We start from the raw sequence: 14,010 nt of genomic DNA on the forward strand, positions 1-14,010 counted from the left end.
GCGGAAGACCAACATTTCATCGCTCTTGACCTCTTGGCTTCAGGTGCGGACATTAGGAACTCTCTGACGTTCTGCAATGAAAGATGACTCGTCAGTACGTGCGAAGAGTTACTTCTCTTGATTGTCTGATGCCATTCTGCCCGGACTGCTTATCTCGGCCATGTAGGGTCTCTGGGTGTTTGACAGCAGCTGAGTGAGAGCGGCTTCTCTACTCCGTGATGAATGACAAACGCTGGGTGTGCGACCGTGGGTCCCGGCTGATGTTGTCTCCAGTCGGCCCTTACCCTGACAGAGACGGAGCGAAAGATTGGGCAAATTCGCCTCTCCAGACACAAGAGCGTAATGTAACGGCCCAAGCGAGGTTTATTCTAGAAATGAACTGCACGAAACCCTCCAAGGTCTCTCCCAGAGTGTGTCTGCAAGGAAATGGTCTTGGGACAGGCCGGGTGGTGTTGTTTGTTGCCGTTGCCGTTCACACGTCGGTGTGCGGGAGCTCGAGACCTTTCATGAATATCTCTTCAGTCAGGCGAGGATTTCTTTTCTAACAATTTTTTAAATGGTTTAAGAAGTGATGTGAAAGGAAAATCTTAAATGTTTCCAAACCAAGTGACGAACAGGATGTGGTTAAGAGGTTCATCGTGTCAAGGCAAGGCTCAACCATCTCCTTTCGTGGGCCTTTAACTTTCCTGATAAATCTGATACCCTGTTTCTGTCGGGTGAGCAGGAGGGAGACATTCAAGCCCGAGACCTCAAACAATAGTTTGGTCCACAATGCTCTTACCACCAGGGTTAGAGGCACAGATATCGCGATCTTCTAACTAGATGGTGAACGCCTCGTTATCTACTAAAAATTAAATTATGGGCAATTTATTTGACCAGGTAACATGGTTATGAAGTATTAGCAGTTTAGCTGTGGGCCATTGTATAGCCACTCAACTACGTTTAACGAGGAACTATGCCTCCCAGCTGTAGGCTACTACTGTAAAACACAATATTGTCCAAGGCATTGAACATAGACCATCACATCTTAGGTGGACCACGTTTGACACAAGCAAGCTAGCACAATGGCAACAACCTTTTTAAAAATCTTTTCCTTTGCTGTTTACATTTTTATTTGCCTGTTTGCGTGCCTGTCTTGTACTTGTATTGTCTCACCTGTACTGCTGCGAGGCCGGTGAAGTGAGTTTGAAGCGTGGAGAGAAGTGTGCTCGCACGTGTCCTTTCTCGACGGTCATCGTGTCGTTTGATCTGCTGCACTGTACCACTCCTGCCAGCGAGGGTCCGTCCATCCACTGCGCCTGTCCGTCCTCGCTGCTTACGTTCAGGTTCAACTGTTTGACCTTTGGGCACGCCCAAACTGAAACTGAGAGACAGGAGACAGCAACATAATCAGAGAACAGCATTGACCTGCAATGGAAATATATCTCACGGGAATATTTTGTCAGGGATCCAACTCTTTGTGATGAACAAGCTATCGTTCAAAATTAGAATAAGAGATAAACTCGAGTTAAAAATCAATAGACCAACCAGAATCCTGGTTCGATAATTGTATGTAGTCAAAGTGTCCAGTAACTTATATTTAAGGCTAGATAAGAATAAAGAGTGGGCTATGAAAAATGAAAGAACTATAAGAGGGGTAGGAAAGGCAGGTGGCATTTGATGACGATAAGTAATCGGGTAAATGCAGTAGTTTTATACATTATAATGCTTAATAAACACGCTCATAAAAACCACATTTGCACACAGACACACAGACACATCGAAGAACACACACAGATATTCAAGAAAACACACAAAAGACAACCGTCTAACAACACAAACGTGTAGCCATTCACATACTGAGAGAAATTTCTAATCTCATCAAACATTTTAAGTCGCATTATTCCTGTCTCCGGACAAAGAAGCTATAACGAGGCTTTTAGTTTAATTGTCTAACGTTTACTGAAATAGTTCTTCGTAAATTGTCTCAACAGACATCGCTTCCCTTGCAAAATTAGTTTTCAATCAATTCTTCGTTCAAAGGTCATGCGCCTTTGTTGCAAGAACTCAGAGGTGTATTGAGAAATTAGGTTTCTGACAATGGCACAATCATATTCGTTTATTTCTATTTTTGTGGCATCATCTGGTGTTTATTTTTAGAACTTAATCATTCGGCATGTGAATAGAACAAAAAAATCTCGTGGGAAAACACAAAGGAACGGGTAAAATTATAAAGCACTCTTTCATGATGATGATGATGATGATGGTTATTATTATTATTATTATTATTATTATTATTATTATTATTATTTGCTCTCTCTTTTATTTAAGTTGACAAGAACAAAAGCGTGGAAAACTCGATGTGTGTCCAGTTACAACGTCAGACCATGGAATGATTGAAACACTTTTCATTCGTTGTAAACAAAAACATCCACTGACTGCGTGCTACGCAAAGTTTATTGGTGAAAAAGAGAACGTAAAAGTTTATGAATGAAAGCAGAATGTGAAAGTTTATAGGTGGAAACTGAACACGAAGAAAATGTATTGTAATGAGGAAAGTCCCACAGACATGAAGGAAGACAGAAGGAAAGGAAGAAAAAGAAAGAAAGAAAAAGTAAGAAAGAAAGGAAGAAAGAGGTTAAAATAGTCAGAGATTTGTTTATGAAAATCATGCACTGGTGATTTTTTATGTTATATTTGGTAGCTGTTGTTGGAAACTCCGGGACCAGACTTTGTACCAAAAGCTACTCGCGTCCTCTACTCATCGCGATAACTCTTCCAGCCCCCCACCGCCATCCCCTTTCATTGCATTATCCGGAGACGAACTTGAATCAAGTAGATTCACTTTCGACTTCGTTTACATAATGAAGACCGTGGCCGGCCTTTCTCTCTCTCTCTCTCCACAGAACCCGCGCACGTGGACCAGGCGTTGGACGATGTGCGATGGGCGGTCTAATGAGGGCGCCACTTGCAGGAGCCTGTGCGTGCCGTAATGCGTTTTGAAAACTGGCGAGCGGCGAGCTCAATAAACGTGAAATGGAAGCCTGTCCAGTATGTGTAGCAAGACGCATTATTCCCCAGCAACAAAATTGGAAGTGGAAGGTCCAGGCGCCATCGTGCACTTTGGCCGATGGGACGCGAGGCAGCAATGAAGACGTGCTTGCGCCATCTACCGGTCTAAACGAAGGATAACTGTTAGGCACCTCTGAGTGTAGAGGGGGATAAAATAAATGTAGGTGGACGGTTATTTAGTCAGTCAATAATGAATCTATGAGAGAGACGGTGCTGCCGTTGTCTTTGGCAGCGCTCTATGGGGATGCGTGAAGACGTGGGTCTGTGTGGACGTTTGGGAGTAAGAAAGGATAGATGGAGAAAGGCGAAGAAGAGAGAGAAGAGGAGAGGGGAAGGTGTCTGTGCGTGCGTGCGTGTGTGTCTGTGTGTGCTTGCTTGCCTGTACGTTTGTAGGTGTGCGCTTAACACGGACGTCATCGATTTAAGCAATCTTCCGAACAAGAGGATGCTATTTGGAAACGGGAAATGGAAGATGGTCCACCGCAGAAGATGCATTATTGATGTTGTGGGAACAAAGAAAACCAAAACTTGGTGGGAAAAAAAGACATTCAGGAAACTGTAAGAGCGAACCTTGTGTAGAAACAGTGACAACAGGTTGGAAAACAAACAAACACACACACACAAAGGAAAAGAGAGTGAAAGAGAGTAGGAAGTAAGGAGAGAATGAACATTTTAAAGAATTCTCATCCTCACCCAAAGAAAGGAAATTAAGAAAAGAATAAAGGAACCAAGACAGAAAGAGGAAATAAATAGACAAAGAATAACGAAAGAAATATACGAAAGAAGAAAATAAAATTTAAATTAAAATATACAAGGGGAAAGAGTAAAAAAAATCTAGCTAAATTAAAAATATGTTTGTCATTATTTTTATTTTAAATGGGCTGTTGTGGTGACCTTAAAAAAATAAGAGATCTGTTTGAAAAATGGCTTTAGAAAAAAAAAATAAATAAAAACTAGCGAGAGTAACAATTTGACAAGAAATTGAACGCAACCATGTATTTGGGTTCTGCTGGTTTGTTTGTGCGTGTGCGTGCATATTGATGTGTATTCATGCGTGTGCAAGGGCGTTCTTACTTTCGTTGGTGAATGTGTGCCGATGTTTTCGTCCGAAATAAGTGGTGACGGAGGCTTTCATCTTATTGTGTCTTTTTTTTCATCTTATTACAAAATTGCTGCCGTAAATAACAATAATAAGCTGCTCTCCCCTTCCCTCGACCGCGAGATGACAACAGATTAGCTCCGAGAAAGACACCAAGATTTACCTCCCGTTCTTCTGAAAGGGAAGCATTTTCCTTTGATTTATGCATATTGAATCTAGACCGGCGGTGGATTTCTCTGCTCAGCGCTCGAGCCTGTCAGGTTCTGACAAAGTGGCAGCTGAGGAAAGCTGGCAGAGTGGAAGAGAAAGCCTCTCCCCGAGCTATGACACAGTCGACCTAATTGCCTTTTGGTCTCGAACTGCCTCTCGATGGGATGGCTCGGCAGGACGCGAATACTCTCCCTCGTGAATAGGTGGACGTCTTGGCGAGGACGTGTACTACAAATAGTCGCAGACGAGGGTAAGTTTAGTGAACCAAGGTACTCGGGTGTCTAGTGGACTGATTGTCAAACAAAACCGAACACTCTCCCGCTCAAAAAAACAAACAAACAAACAAACAAAAAAAAAAACACAAACAAACAAAACAAAATCAGTTCATGACGTTTGAAACATCAACGACCAAAGAACAATGTGTTTTTCTAGGTTCAACAGAAGGTTACAAATGGAGAATGTGAAAATAATGTCCGAGGGTACACTAAGATCTTCTGTTCCACTATCTACGGATACATTGCTGGACTGTGCCGGGTGGCGTCTATACTATAATGTGCGCTTGTAGGATGGGTAAGGAAGGACATTACGCCATTTTGTCGGGATTTTCCACCCACTTCATGGCAGATGTTGTGTCTGTCTCGGTAGAGTGCCATCATTAAAATGCCATGTTTCTGCTGGCGAACTGTCTGCCTTCGCATTTTCAGACAAAAGGGCGACAGAGGCAGACGATGAAAATTAATGTTTTGGGGCAGGCCTGCGGAGGAGTGCCTGCAGTAGTATGGTCTGTCGGCGCGAAATGTCAGGCACAGCACTCAGCTTCATGCCACGAAGTAGCATCTTGACCACTCCTCACTCCCGCCTCCTTACTTCTCAGCGGCCATTTCTTTTTCCCAGAGGCCACCTTGCAGACACCAGGACATGGCACGCAAGCGGTAACGGTCCTCCGCGGGTCTCGGTCTGCGCCAGATGGACCAGCACGTGCTGGACTTGAAGATATACATCGACCAACTCATTAGGCAACACTAATCCCATCTGGGAGGATCTCCGACCAGGAGCTGCACAAGAACCTCAGCAGGTCCTTCTGGAGGTGTTGCGGCCTCAGCTGATGCGAGTGAAAGAAATGCGTCTTCCTTTTCGCCTCGGCTATCGAGCCGTTTCATGACCGCCTCCAGGGTTAATGAATGAACTGAGAGGCGAGCAAATGAAGAGAGAAAAGCTGGAAAAGGGAAAGAGAAACGGATAGAATTTAATTACATCGGAGGAGGGCGAGGCAGGACACGCTGGTTTCCAGGCCATTTTGTTTCTGTTTTGCGAGGAACCACTCTTAGAAATAGGGAAATGATTCATTTTAAAACTTTATTTCTTTCCTTACTCCACACTAAAACAACAGTTGGGTCTACCATGGTAAGTAATTTGTTCCAAACAGAGATGCCTACGTTTTACACTCACTCAGGTCTACGAAAGGACCTTTTTTTGCAACTACTTGGAGTAACAAAATTAAGACAAGACACTTTCCCTCCTCAAGCTCAACGAAAACCACCCCTACCACTTTATGTTCTCAAAATAATACAACCGTTATCATGCACAGAAAGAGGTCAAACCCGTGAGGTCGCAAACATCTACGAAAGCTCTTCATTAACATGTGTTTTATAGCTTTCATTGCCTGTAGAGCATTCCTGTACAATTTTGACCCCAGTGACTGAACTTTTTCTGTGACTGGTGCTGTTTGGAGGCTGGTACCTCAAGAATAAAGTGAAGGATGGGATGTTAACCCACATTTAGGAAAAGGCTGGCTAGCACACAAAAAAATTCAGGACTTTCTTACCGCCTCTCGAGACAGGCCTAACTAGCAGACCTTCTGTCCTTCTGCGTCCATCCAATTCTCCCCGATGATCAGTTCCAGCGGATCAGCATAACTAGTCGTGGGCTGGCACCAGTCAAAGTATGAATAAATGAATGAATCTTGTGTTGATGTTAGCTCAGTAATTTAAAAGATTATTCGTTGTCTTTTAGGCCTTTACCGAAATGAGATCAACGGAAGGCATAGATGAAGAGGGTTAGGGACAACACACTGACACATTTCAGCAAGTATGATTATCTGTAAACCGAAAAGGAATAAGTAAACATCAAGTTTCTTGTCTTCTGTATTAGACAAAGTGAAGGGTTTACCACCCTAGCAACACGTATTGACAAAAAAAGAGAATCTCATAGAAGAAATATGAAGCTCGTTTTCACCAAAGAACTTTAATATTTTCAGCACTCCGCGCTGCTAGGGCAGGACTGCGCGCGCTACCGGAAGCGAGACGCATCAGAGATTGCAACAGTTTGAATGGACAGTTGGGGAAACAGGTTTTGAGTTTGTGAGGTCACATTTAGATGCACGTGGCGATAAGAAGCGTTGTTGGAAGCATTGTGTACGAGAGCAACCCAATATAAAAGCTATTACTCCATTGAAGCGCGAAACCCAGGATGCTGACAGGGGTGGTCAGTATTATTCACAGGCAGTCTCCTGCTTCCAACCATGCCGAAAATATTGTTGATCTGTACAGTCTGAGATACCTTGTACTTTGGCGACTAGCATGTTCTGAGGACTAGCACGTGTTCTGAGGGTTGGTGCGTGTTCTAAGTCCTAGCGCGTGCTCTGATAGAAATGTTCTAAATTCTTACTTAGGTCTCTTGTTTTTATTTTTGTTTCCATTTACAACTCCATTTCACAATTATTATAAACATATATAAAAAAGTATTATGCAGTATGTAAATATTTGTCATATTAAATTTTAGACAGCTTTGAGCCGACCTCAGACAACTTTACTCCACAAAAGTTGCAAGCGAAAGAACCAGACGCTGATGTCATTCCTCAGAAGTTTCTTAGCCAATAACCGCTGAGCTTGCATCTAGATCTTTCTGTCGCAACCCCCGTTCCATTGGCCAGTCACGCCACCTGACACACCACAACCAATCACGCCTCACAGCCACCACAAGCCTAAAGCTCCCATCCGCACTGCGTAAATGACGTAACCCGCGTAAATGACGTAACCCACGTAAATCTCTAGAGAGAGAAGTTACGTCATTTCTAGAGTAAAAACAGTCTCTACAGTCACAATAAGTGTATAACTAATAAAATCTAGAGATATCGAAAGTACACAGGTACAACGCCCAGCATGCCTGTTATTAGTTTCGAACAATCATTCTTCAAAATTTGAGAGGCTGCTTATAAAGTATTGCATTAAGATTAAAAAAAAAACCTTCATTATTAATCCATCGAAGAATTTTTTTCCTGAAAAAAAATGTTATAACTTTTGGTTAATAATCACCTTTGTTGGCGCACTGCTTGCATCTCTGGATCTTGCAATCAGTAAGTTTCAGCTTTGTACTGTGCGAGGAATATATCAGTGCATGGCAACATAAATCCGAGCTTGGAATGCACGAGGGAAACAACGGGAATATCTAACACGATTAATGCATTAAAAGAGGATCTGCGAGCAGACGAGAAAGTTGATCCTTTTCCGTTTGTCATAAAGCGAATGTCGGTTGTAGATAAAGCAGTAAAGCTTCCCACAGCAACGATCAAAGAGAATTGTAGACATTTTTTTTCATCGATATCTCTCGTGAAATTATGCTAGGTTGACAGCAAGACATAAAATGGCCATTACTCGATGGTAGAGATAAAATCTGTGCTTGATGTTCCCTTCCTCCCCCCGCTGCATCCATTCCTTAAAAACTCATTTCCTTAAAAAAAATAACACTGTTTAAAAATGAAAATCCCAAATGCGACTGAGATATTATTGAGGAGATATTATCTCTATATAGTAAATCTGGCTAGGAGATACATGATTTATGGAAGTAACAAAGGAAAAATTTCTGAGAAGCGCCAATGAAAATTGTTTGAGAATGTCAGGTCCAGAGAGAAGTGATGAATCCCTAGCCTCCGCTTTTCGTAGGAAATGGTATTCAAACCCTGGACTACTTCTAAGAGCCATCGCTACTTCCTTTGTGCCCTCGGTATTACGCAAAATAAACAAATAAGCAATTATAAAAGTGGCGATAACGTGGAGGTAATATCTGCCTACAATATAATTCATAACTCTGAGATGACTGCTGTAAACAATGGCAATGATGTCCTACCCACAAATTACATGGAGCTAATAAAATCCTGTTGTATCGCTCAGTTATATTCTAGATGATAATATTCTGGGCTAAAAGCGTTTGAGACCAAAAGCACTTTGTCTTTCTCTCCTCGTGTGCTTGGGTCACTTGTAATTCTTGTTCATTGACATTTGCATCTTACCTAAGAATATTATTAGTGCAAATATTTCTTACAATTAATTACACTTTAAAGATTTGGTGGAATTAATTATTTTAATAGCGACTTGGTAAAGCTCAGTCCAAAATACAATTTATTATCTATCTTAATCTAGGTGTCTACACACCTTCTGTTTTTGAACCATTCCATGACAGAACAAAGATCAAATGTTAATTAATGTATCTGTGTACAGCAATGACATAGCATAACTATGAACACTATAATGCAATGATTCCCCAAATCATTCCGCCATTTTCATCAGCACAATCACTCTTTCCTCAAAATGCTTTGACAGGAAAAGGAAAGAAAGGAAGAAAAAAAATCTGGTCTGAAAAATTCTGGAATAAATGGAGACATTCTTGCATGTCATGGCGCCATGGTAATCACGAGAGTGGCCGCGTGTACAGTGTCCAACCTCTCTACTTCTCCATCCCTCTTTCTCCCTTCACGACAAGCCTGTGACAGACCTACCATCATGTTTCAGAGAGAAATTTATATGGTTACCTGAAAGATCAAGTGCATTTGTAGAATGTAGCAAATCGGATGTTATTCAAGCTTAATTTAAAGAAGCTTTAAATGTTGATTTTGACATAAATGTTGCTCTTTATAATTTTTTCAAGGCCTGAAAATATCTGGACAATGAATGAAGAGAGTGGCGCATACATCAGACATTACACATCAACCTTGGTTTAACATTCAGTGTAAGCAAAATAGAAATAGATGCGTATGTATCTAAGGCAGTATAATAGAAACAACAGTGAAACAACGGAAAGAATATTTTGATAGCAGAAGGGAGTGCAGAAAAATAATTAAGCAAAGGAAAAAGCACTATAAACATAGTACAACAGAAAACCTTCACAATTATATTGTTTTATATTGTATTGTGTAATGTTTGAATTCCCCTTTAATGGTCCAAAGGCCTTTTCAATCAATAAATAAATCAATCAAGATCCCTCTTTTTCCCCACTTCCCTTTAACCTTTTCACTCCCTCCACACACAGAATCCTTAGTTTCCTCATAAAGATGCATGTCACGGTCTGGGAGCTTAAAAGCCATTTTTGTCTCTTTAAAATATTTTCTTTTCTAAGGTTTTAAACCTAAGTTTTATCTTAAGGGCGGCAAAAGAAAGGTCTTATACATTTGGAAGAGGGTTAAAAAAGCCCTTTCACTGTCATTGGCTCACCCAAGTTTAAAAAGATTTCATCGGCTGAAACACTGATGGAGAATGCCTTTGGCGAAAGTGGAGTACCCTTGCTTCCCCTGGATTGGGAGTAATGAGATGTTAGAAATTCCTGCTTCTTTTGTGTAGAAAATTGTGGATAACTGGCACATCGAGTCTTTTTATTTTAAATATAAAAAAGTCTTCAAAAGTGTCTGAAAAAGGCTCGGTTGTTGTTGTCCTCTTCAGTGGTGGTCCGGACTGCATAAACGCTGGCTTCTTTTATTCATTATACAATATATTGATAATTTTTTTTTCAAATATAAGAGTGTCCTTAGGGGGGAAGGCGCTGATGCTGGGCGATTTATTGTTAGTTTTTATAGAAGGAACGTAGAGATGCGAACGTTTAAACACTTCCTCCCTGGACCTCTGCAATACGAATGCCTCCAGACATAGCCTCCCTGTCCACTTGATCCTAGGAGCGGAAGGAATAACGAATAGATCATGCAGACATGCGCACTGTCGCTGATCGATAACTACATTGCGATGCCTGGGGGAGAGGTCCACAGAAGAGTGGGGGAGAGAGAGAGAGATGACTGTCTCATGGGTAAAGTACTGTGGCAACGCTGTACCGAGAATAATGTGGGTTGGAAAGGGGAAAAAAAGACCAAACTAGAATGCAAATGTCTAGAGTAGTCTGGTATCCAGCAGTGAGTAGTTTTTATTTCTTTATTATTTTTTTTTTTTGGCATAACTAGTCTACAGCTGCCAACGGTCCCATGAGCAAGAATTTGTAAATGTGCCGACATGTCCCTCTCTTTTTTTACTCCATCAGTTACCCGTCCCATTATCTCTTTCCTTCTTGTCTGTCGCTGTCAAAAAAAGAAATTCTACTTCGTACATCCTATATGTGTATTCATGGTCCCCACAAGAATACAAAGATAAGCACTCCATAAATGACATCAATTATTTAAAGTCCAGACGTTTCCACGAACGAAAATTCAACTAAGAAAATCATATCCTTCAGTATAAAACTTTAATGTTCCGCAGTTTGTCTCTTGTGGATTAAAACCGTTATCGTCCCAAATCTCGAGCTTCCTACATGGAAGCTAATTCAACACAAACAAGGTCCCAGCAGCAGCAGGATGTCATCCCATCACAACATTGAATCGCTTTCCTACGTGAAAAAAATTCCATGTCTGTGGAGCGGATTATGGATGGTAACAGCGCTTGTTGCTCGTGTGTACGTGTGACATTGTCCTGAAGCACGACAATCAATCCAAGTCCGAGACTTCAGCGAGTGCAAGATGGGATGAAGTCACGTGACCATGTCAGTCATCTGTCTTGCCCGTCATATTGACTGTCGAGGCTGTCCAGCTTCATACATCAGATGTCCAAGGTTGTGTGGCTACATTGACTCGATTTCACGGAAAGTCTGGGACTCACAAGACTGTCCAACTATTCTACTGCGACCAACGTACCATAACGAGATTGAACTTTATGGACTCCCAAAGCGCCACAGACGTTGTTCAATACCCTTCATAAAGAGATAATTAAACTTTTCATTAAAATTGAAAATTATAGGATAAAAAGAAAAATCAGTCTTCAACTGAAATTTTAGCTTTTATAGTTCCTCGCCGGTCTTAATGCGAATTATTAATCAAGCTTTGCTTAAACAACCAAGAACAGTTTACTGCCCCTTACACACTAGTTTCTCCACATATAGCCAATGCCATATTTATACAATAAATAGAAATATCAGAAACCCATGTCGTTTTGTTCTATAAAAGCATTTATACAATATATATAATTAATGTGGAATTTCATCTGTTGGCATTTGAAAGATCTGAAGCCAGTAAAACACCTACAGAGTAAAATTATTGATAGGGGAGACCTTGTCACTTTTCCCTAAATCACAACACTAGTCGTGCGATAAATGACATTAAAAACACTTTAATGTAAATACACTTGCAACGATGTTTAAAGCATCCCCCAGTCTCCATACCATAGCTCCATATGTTAACATAGGTAATATTTGTGGATGCAGTAGTTTGAACAAATATTGACAGGGACTATACACCCTGTGACCACAACATCCGCATTTTGCCAATAAAATCCTTTTCTGGCACAAGGCCTACATCATCAACATGAGAATAAGGAAATGTGTTAAAAAAAACTCACTCCTAGATATTTGTACATTTTTACAATTTTACAACTTTCTACGCACCATTTGCTCCTCTTTGACAAGTAACCCCTGTGGAGGAAAATCACAGTAATATTAAATGTTTCCCACTTTACAACCTGTCTTAACTGCCCTAAAGAACTGAAGGCCTTGTGGGACATTTGTAGCTAAAACTACCCCATCAGCAAATAGCAACATAAGAACATGGAATAAGTCGAGGTTTAGCTGTACTTTATGTTGGCCGTTCTCGGTAATATTCTCTGCTGATATTTTGATAAATGGAGAAATAAGGACATGGCTGCATGTTTCTCTATGCTTTCACTCCCTGCGACAAGAGAAAGAATCTGTAACATCAGAACACACTTTGCTCAAACAACATTTTGCATAATACATAGAGTGCTTTGCATTTTCCATCTGGCACATTTTATTCAGAAATTCCTGCAACTTATTCCGTGCAATAAAATCAATCTTTTTATTAAAAAATATATAAATGCTACACGCAGCTTTTTATGAGACTGTAGTTGTTTTGAATAATTTGCTGAGAGCAAACATATAATCTACTGTACTTTTTTTTCTAAAATAACCTGATTTCCTTCAATCCATTTCGAAAACATCGAAGATATTTACTGCACAACTTTCCAGTTGTCTAACAATGAAGCACCTCTGTAATTGTCAGGGTTGTTGGGTCCACCTTCTTGTAGAAAAGTTGAACGATGGCCTCAGTCGATGGAATGGACAGTTAAAGAGCTTTTTTTAACGAGTGAACCTGAATTGAGAAAAATGTAAACTTTTAGAAATACCCATCTATTCATCTATACCAGCTGAATTTTAAAAATTTTATTAACTACTGGGAAGCTTCTATAAACTCTTTCTTTTAGGAATTTATAACAGGACAGTTAATATAATTAATATAATCTATTGGATTATCGCCTAAGTCAATTGATGCAATATTGCCAATATCGTTGCTAGTGAACTCATTAAAAAGTGTAGAAAGTCTTCGTACCAGCATTTTTAAGTTAGTTTTTTTTTTTACAGAACAATCAGATGTCAGAGACTTTACATTGGCCCCAAACACCTTCGCATAAATTTATAATGGCGATTTCTCAATCATATTTTATGGGTAGCACTTTTTCTTTTGCCTAGTTGTTTATATCTCTTCTGCTATCAACAGATAATTTTTTATTCACAGTTTACAGCCTGAGACTCAGAATTACCGACTTTCTACTTTTTTTCAAACCAAATTTCATACATTGTCCAGCTAGTTTCAGGACAGAATTAAACTTAGAAAACCGCGACAGAAATGAATGCCAACATAAACAGCATTAAAAGTGTTCCCAAACGATAGCTTCCCGAGCTGGTGAAGCAGACGAGTCTCCTTATGACGTCAGTCTCCTTATGACGTCAGTCTCTGACAGGAAGTGTCTGAGGTCATTGCGAAGATTTGACGTCATTTTTATTGTATGACGCACTCTGTGTGTAAGGCTTGTAAGACTCTGTCTGTCGGAAACTGATGAAAAGACAATTTTGAATCTTTTCCATCTTTTCGTGGCAGTCGGGTGCAGCACATTCTCGAGGCATGGTTGTCACTATGGAAACCACACGTCATAGGGTCACGTGACGGAGAACGAGACTTCGTGGAAGCACAAAAAGAGTCCCGTGTCATTTCTCTTATTAAACACAACATTCTACTAAAAACCTTCAACGTTTTCCACATGAACACACATATAAATAGACGAGATTCAAATGTATCCTACTCTTTACGCCATTCTAAGCAGTTTTAGTTTGCCTTTAGGATCCCTTTAATAAAACTTCTTTATGAAGTTTGACTACAACACTATTATAAACTTCACTCACACGTCAGAGCCGTTACTGAGTCAGATACTTTAACGTTAGCCCCAGGAGCAATACAAATACCAAGTGAACAGATTTGGAGGGAGTGGGGTGGGGTAGAAGAATCATAGAATTTTTTAAATAAAGAAAATCTTAATGTATACTGTGACATCATG

The 14,010-nt window shown here is 40.4% G+C and overlaps 1 protein-coding gene across 1 annotated transcript in view; it reads right to left on the reverse strand.

The window, feature by feature from the left end:
- Positions 1 to 14,010, reverse strand: part of LOC112565046 — a 39,471-nt gene that overhangs the window by 21,002 nt on the left and 4,459 nt on the right. The window contains exon 2 of the mRNA XM_025240281.1: positions 1,156 to 1,363. Within this exon, the coding sequence (XP_025096066.1) occupies positions 1,156 to 1,363 (208 nt within the window). The remainder of the gene's footprint in view (positions 1 to 1,155; positions 1,364 to 14,010) is intronic.

Source organism: Pomacea canaliculata, linkage group LG5, assembly GCF_003073045.1.
Source record: "Pomacea canaliculata isolate SZHN2017 linkage group LG5, ASM307304v1, whole genome shotgun sequence".
NCBI lineage: Eukaryota > Metazoa > Mollusca > Gastropoda > Architaenioglossa > Ampullariidae > Pomacea > Pomacea canaliculata.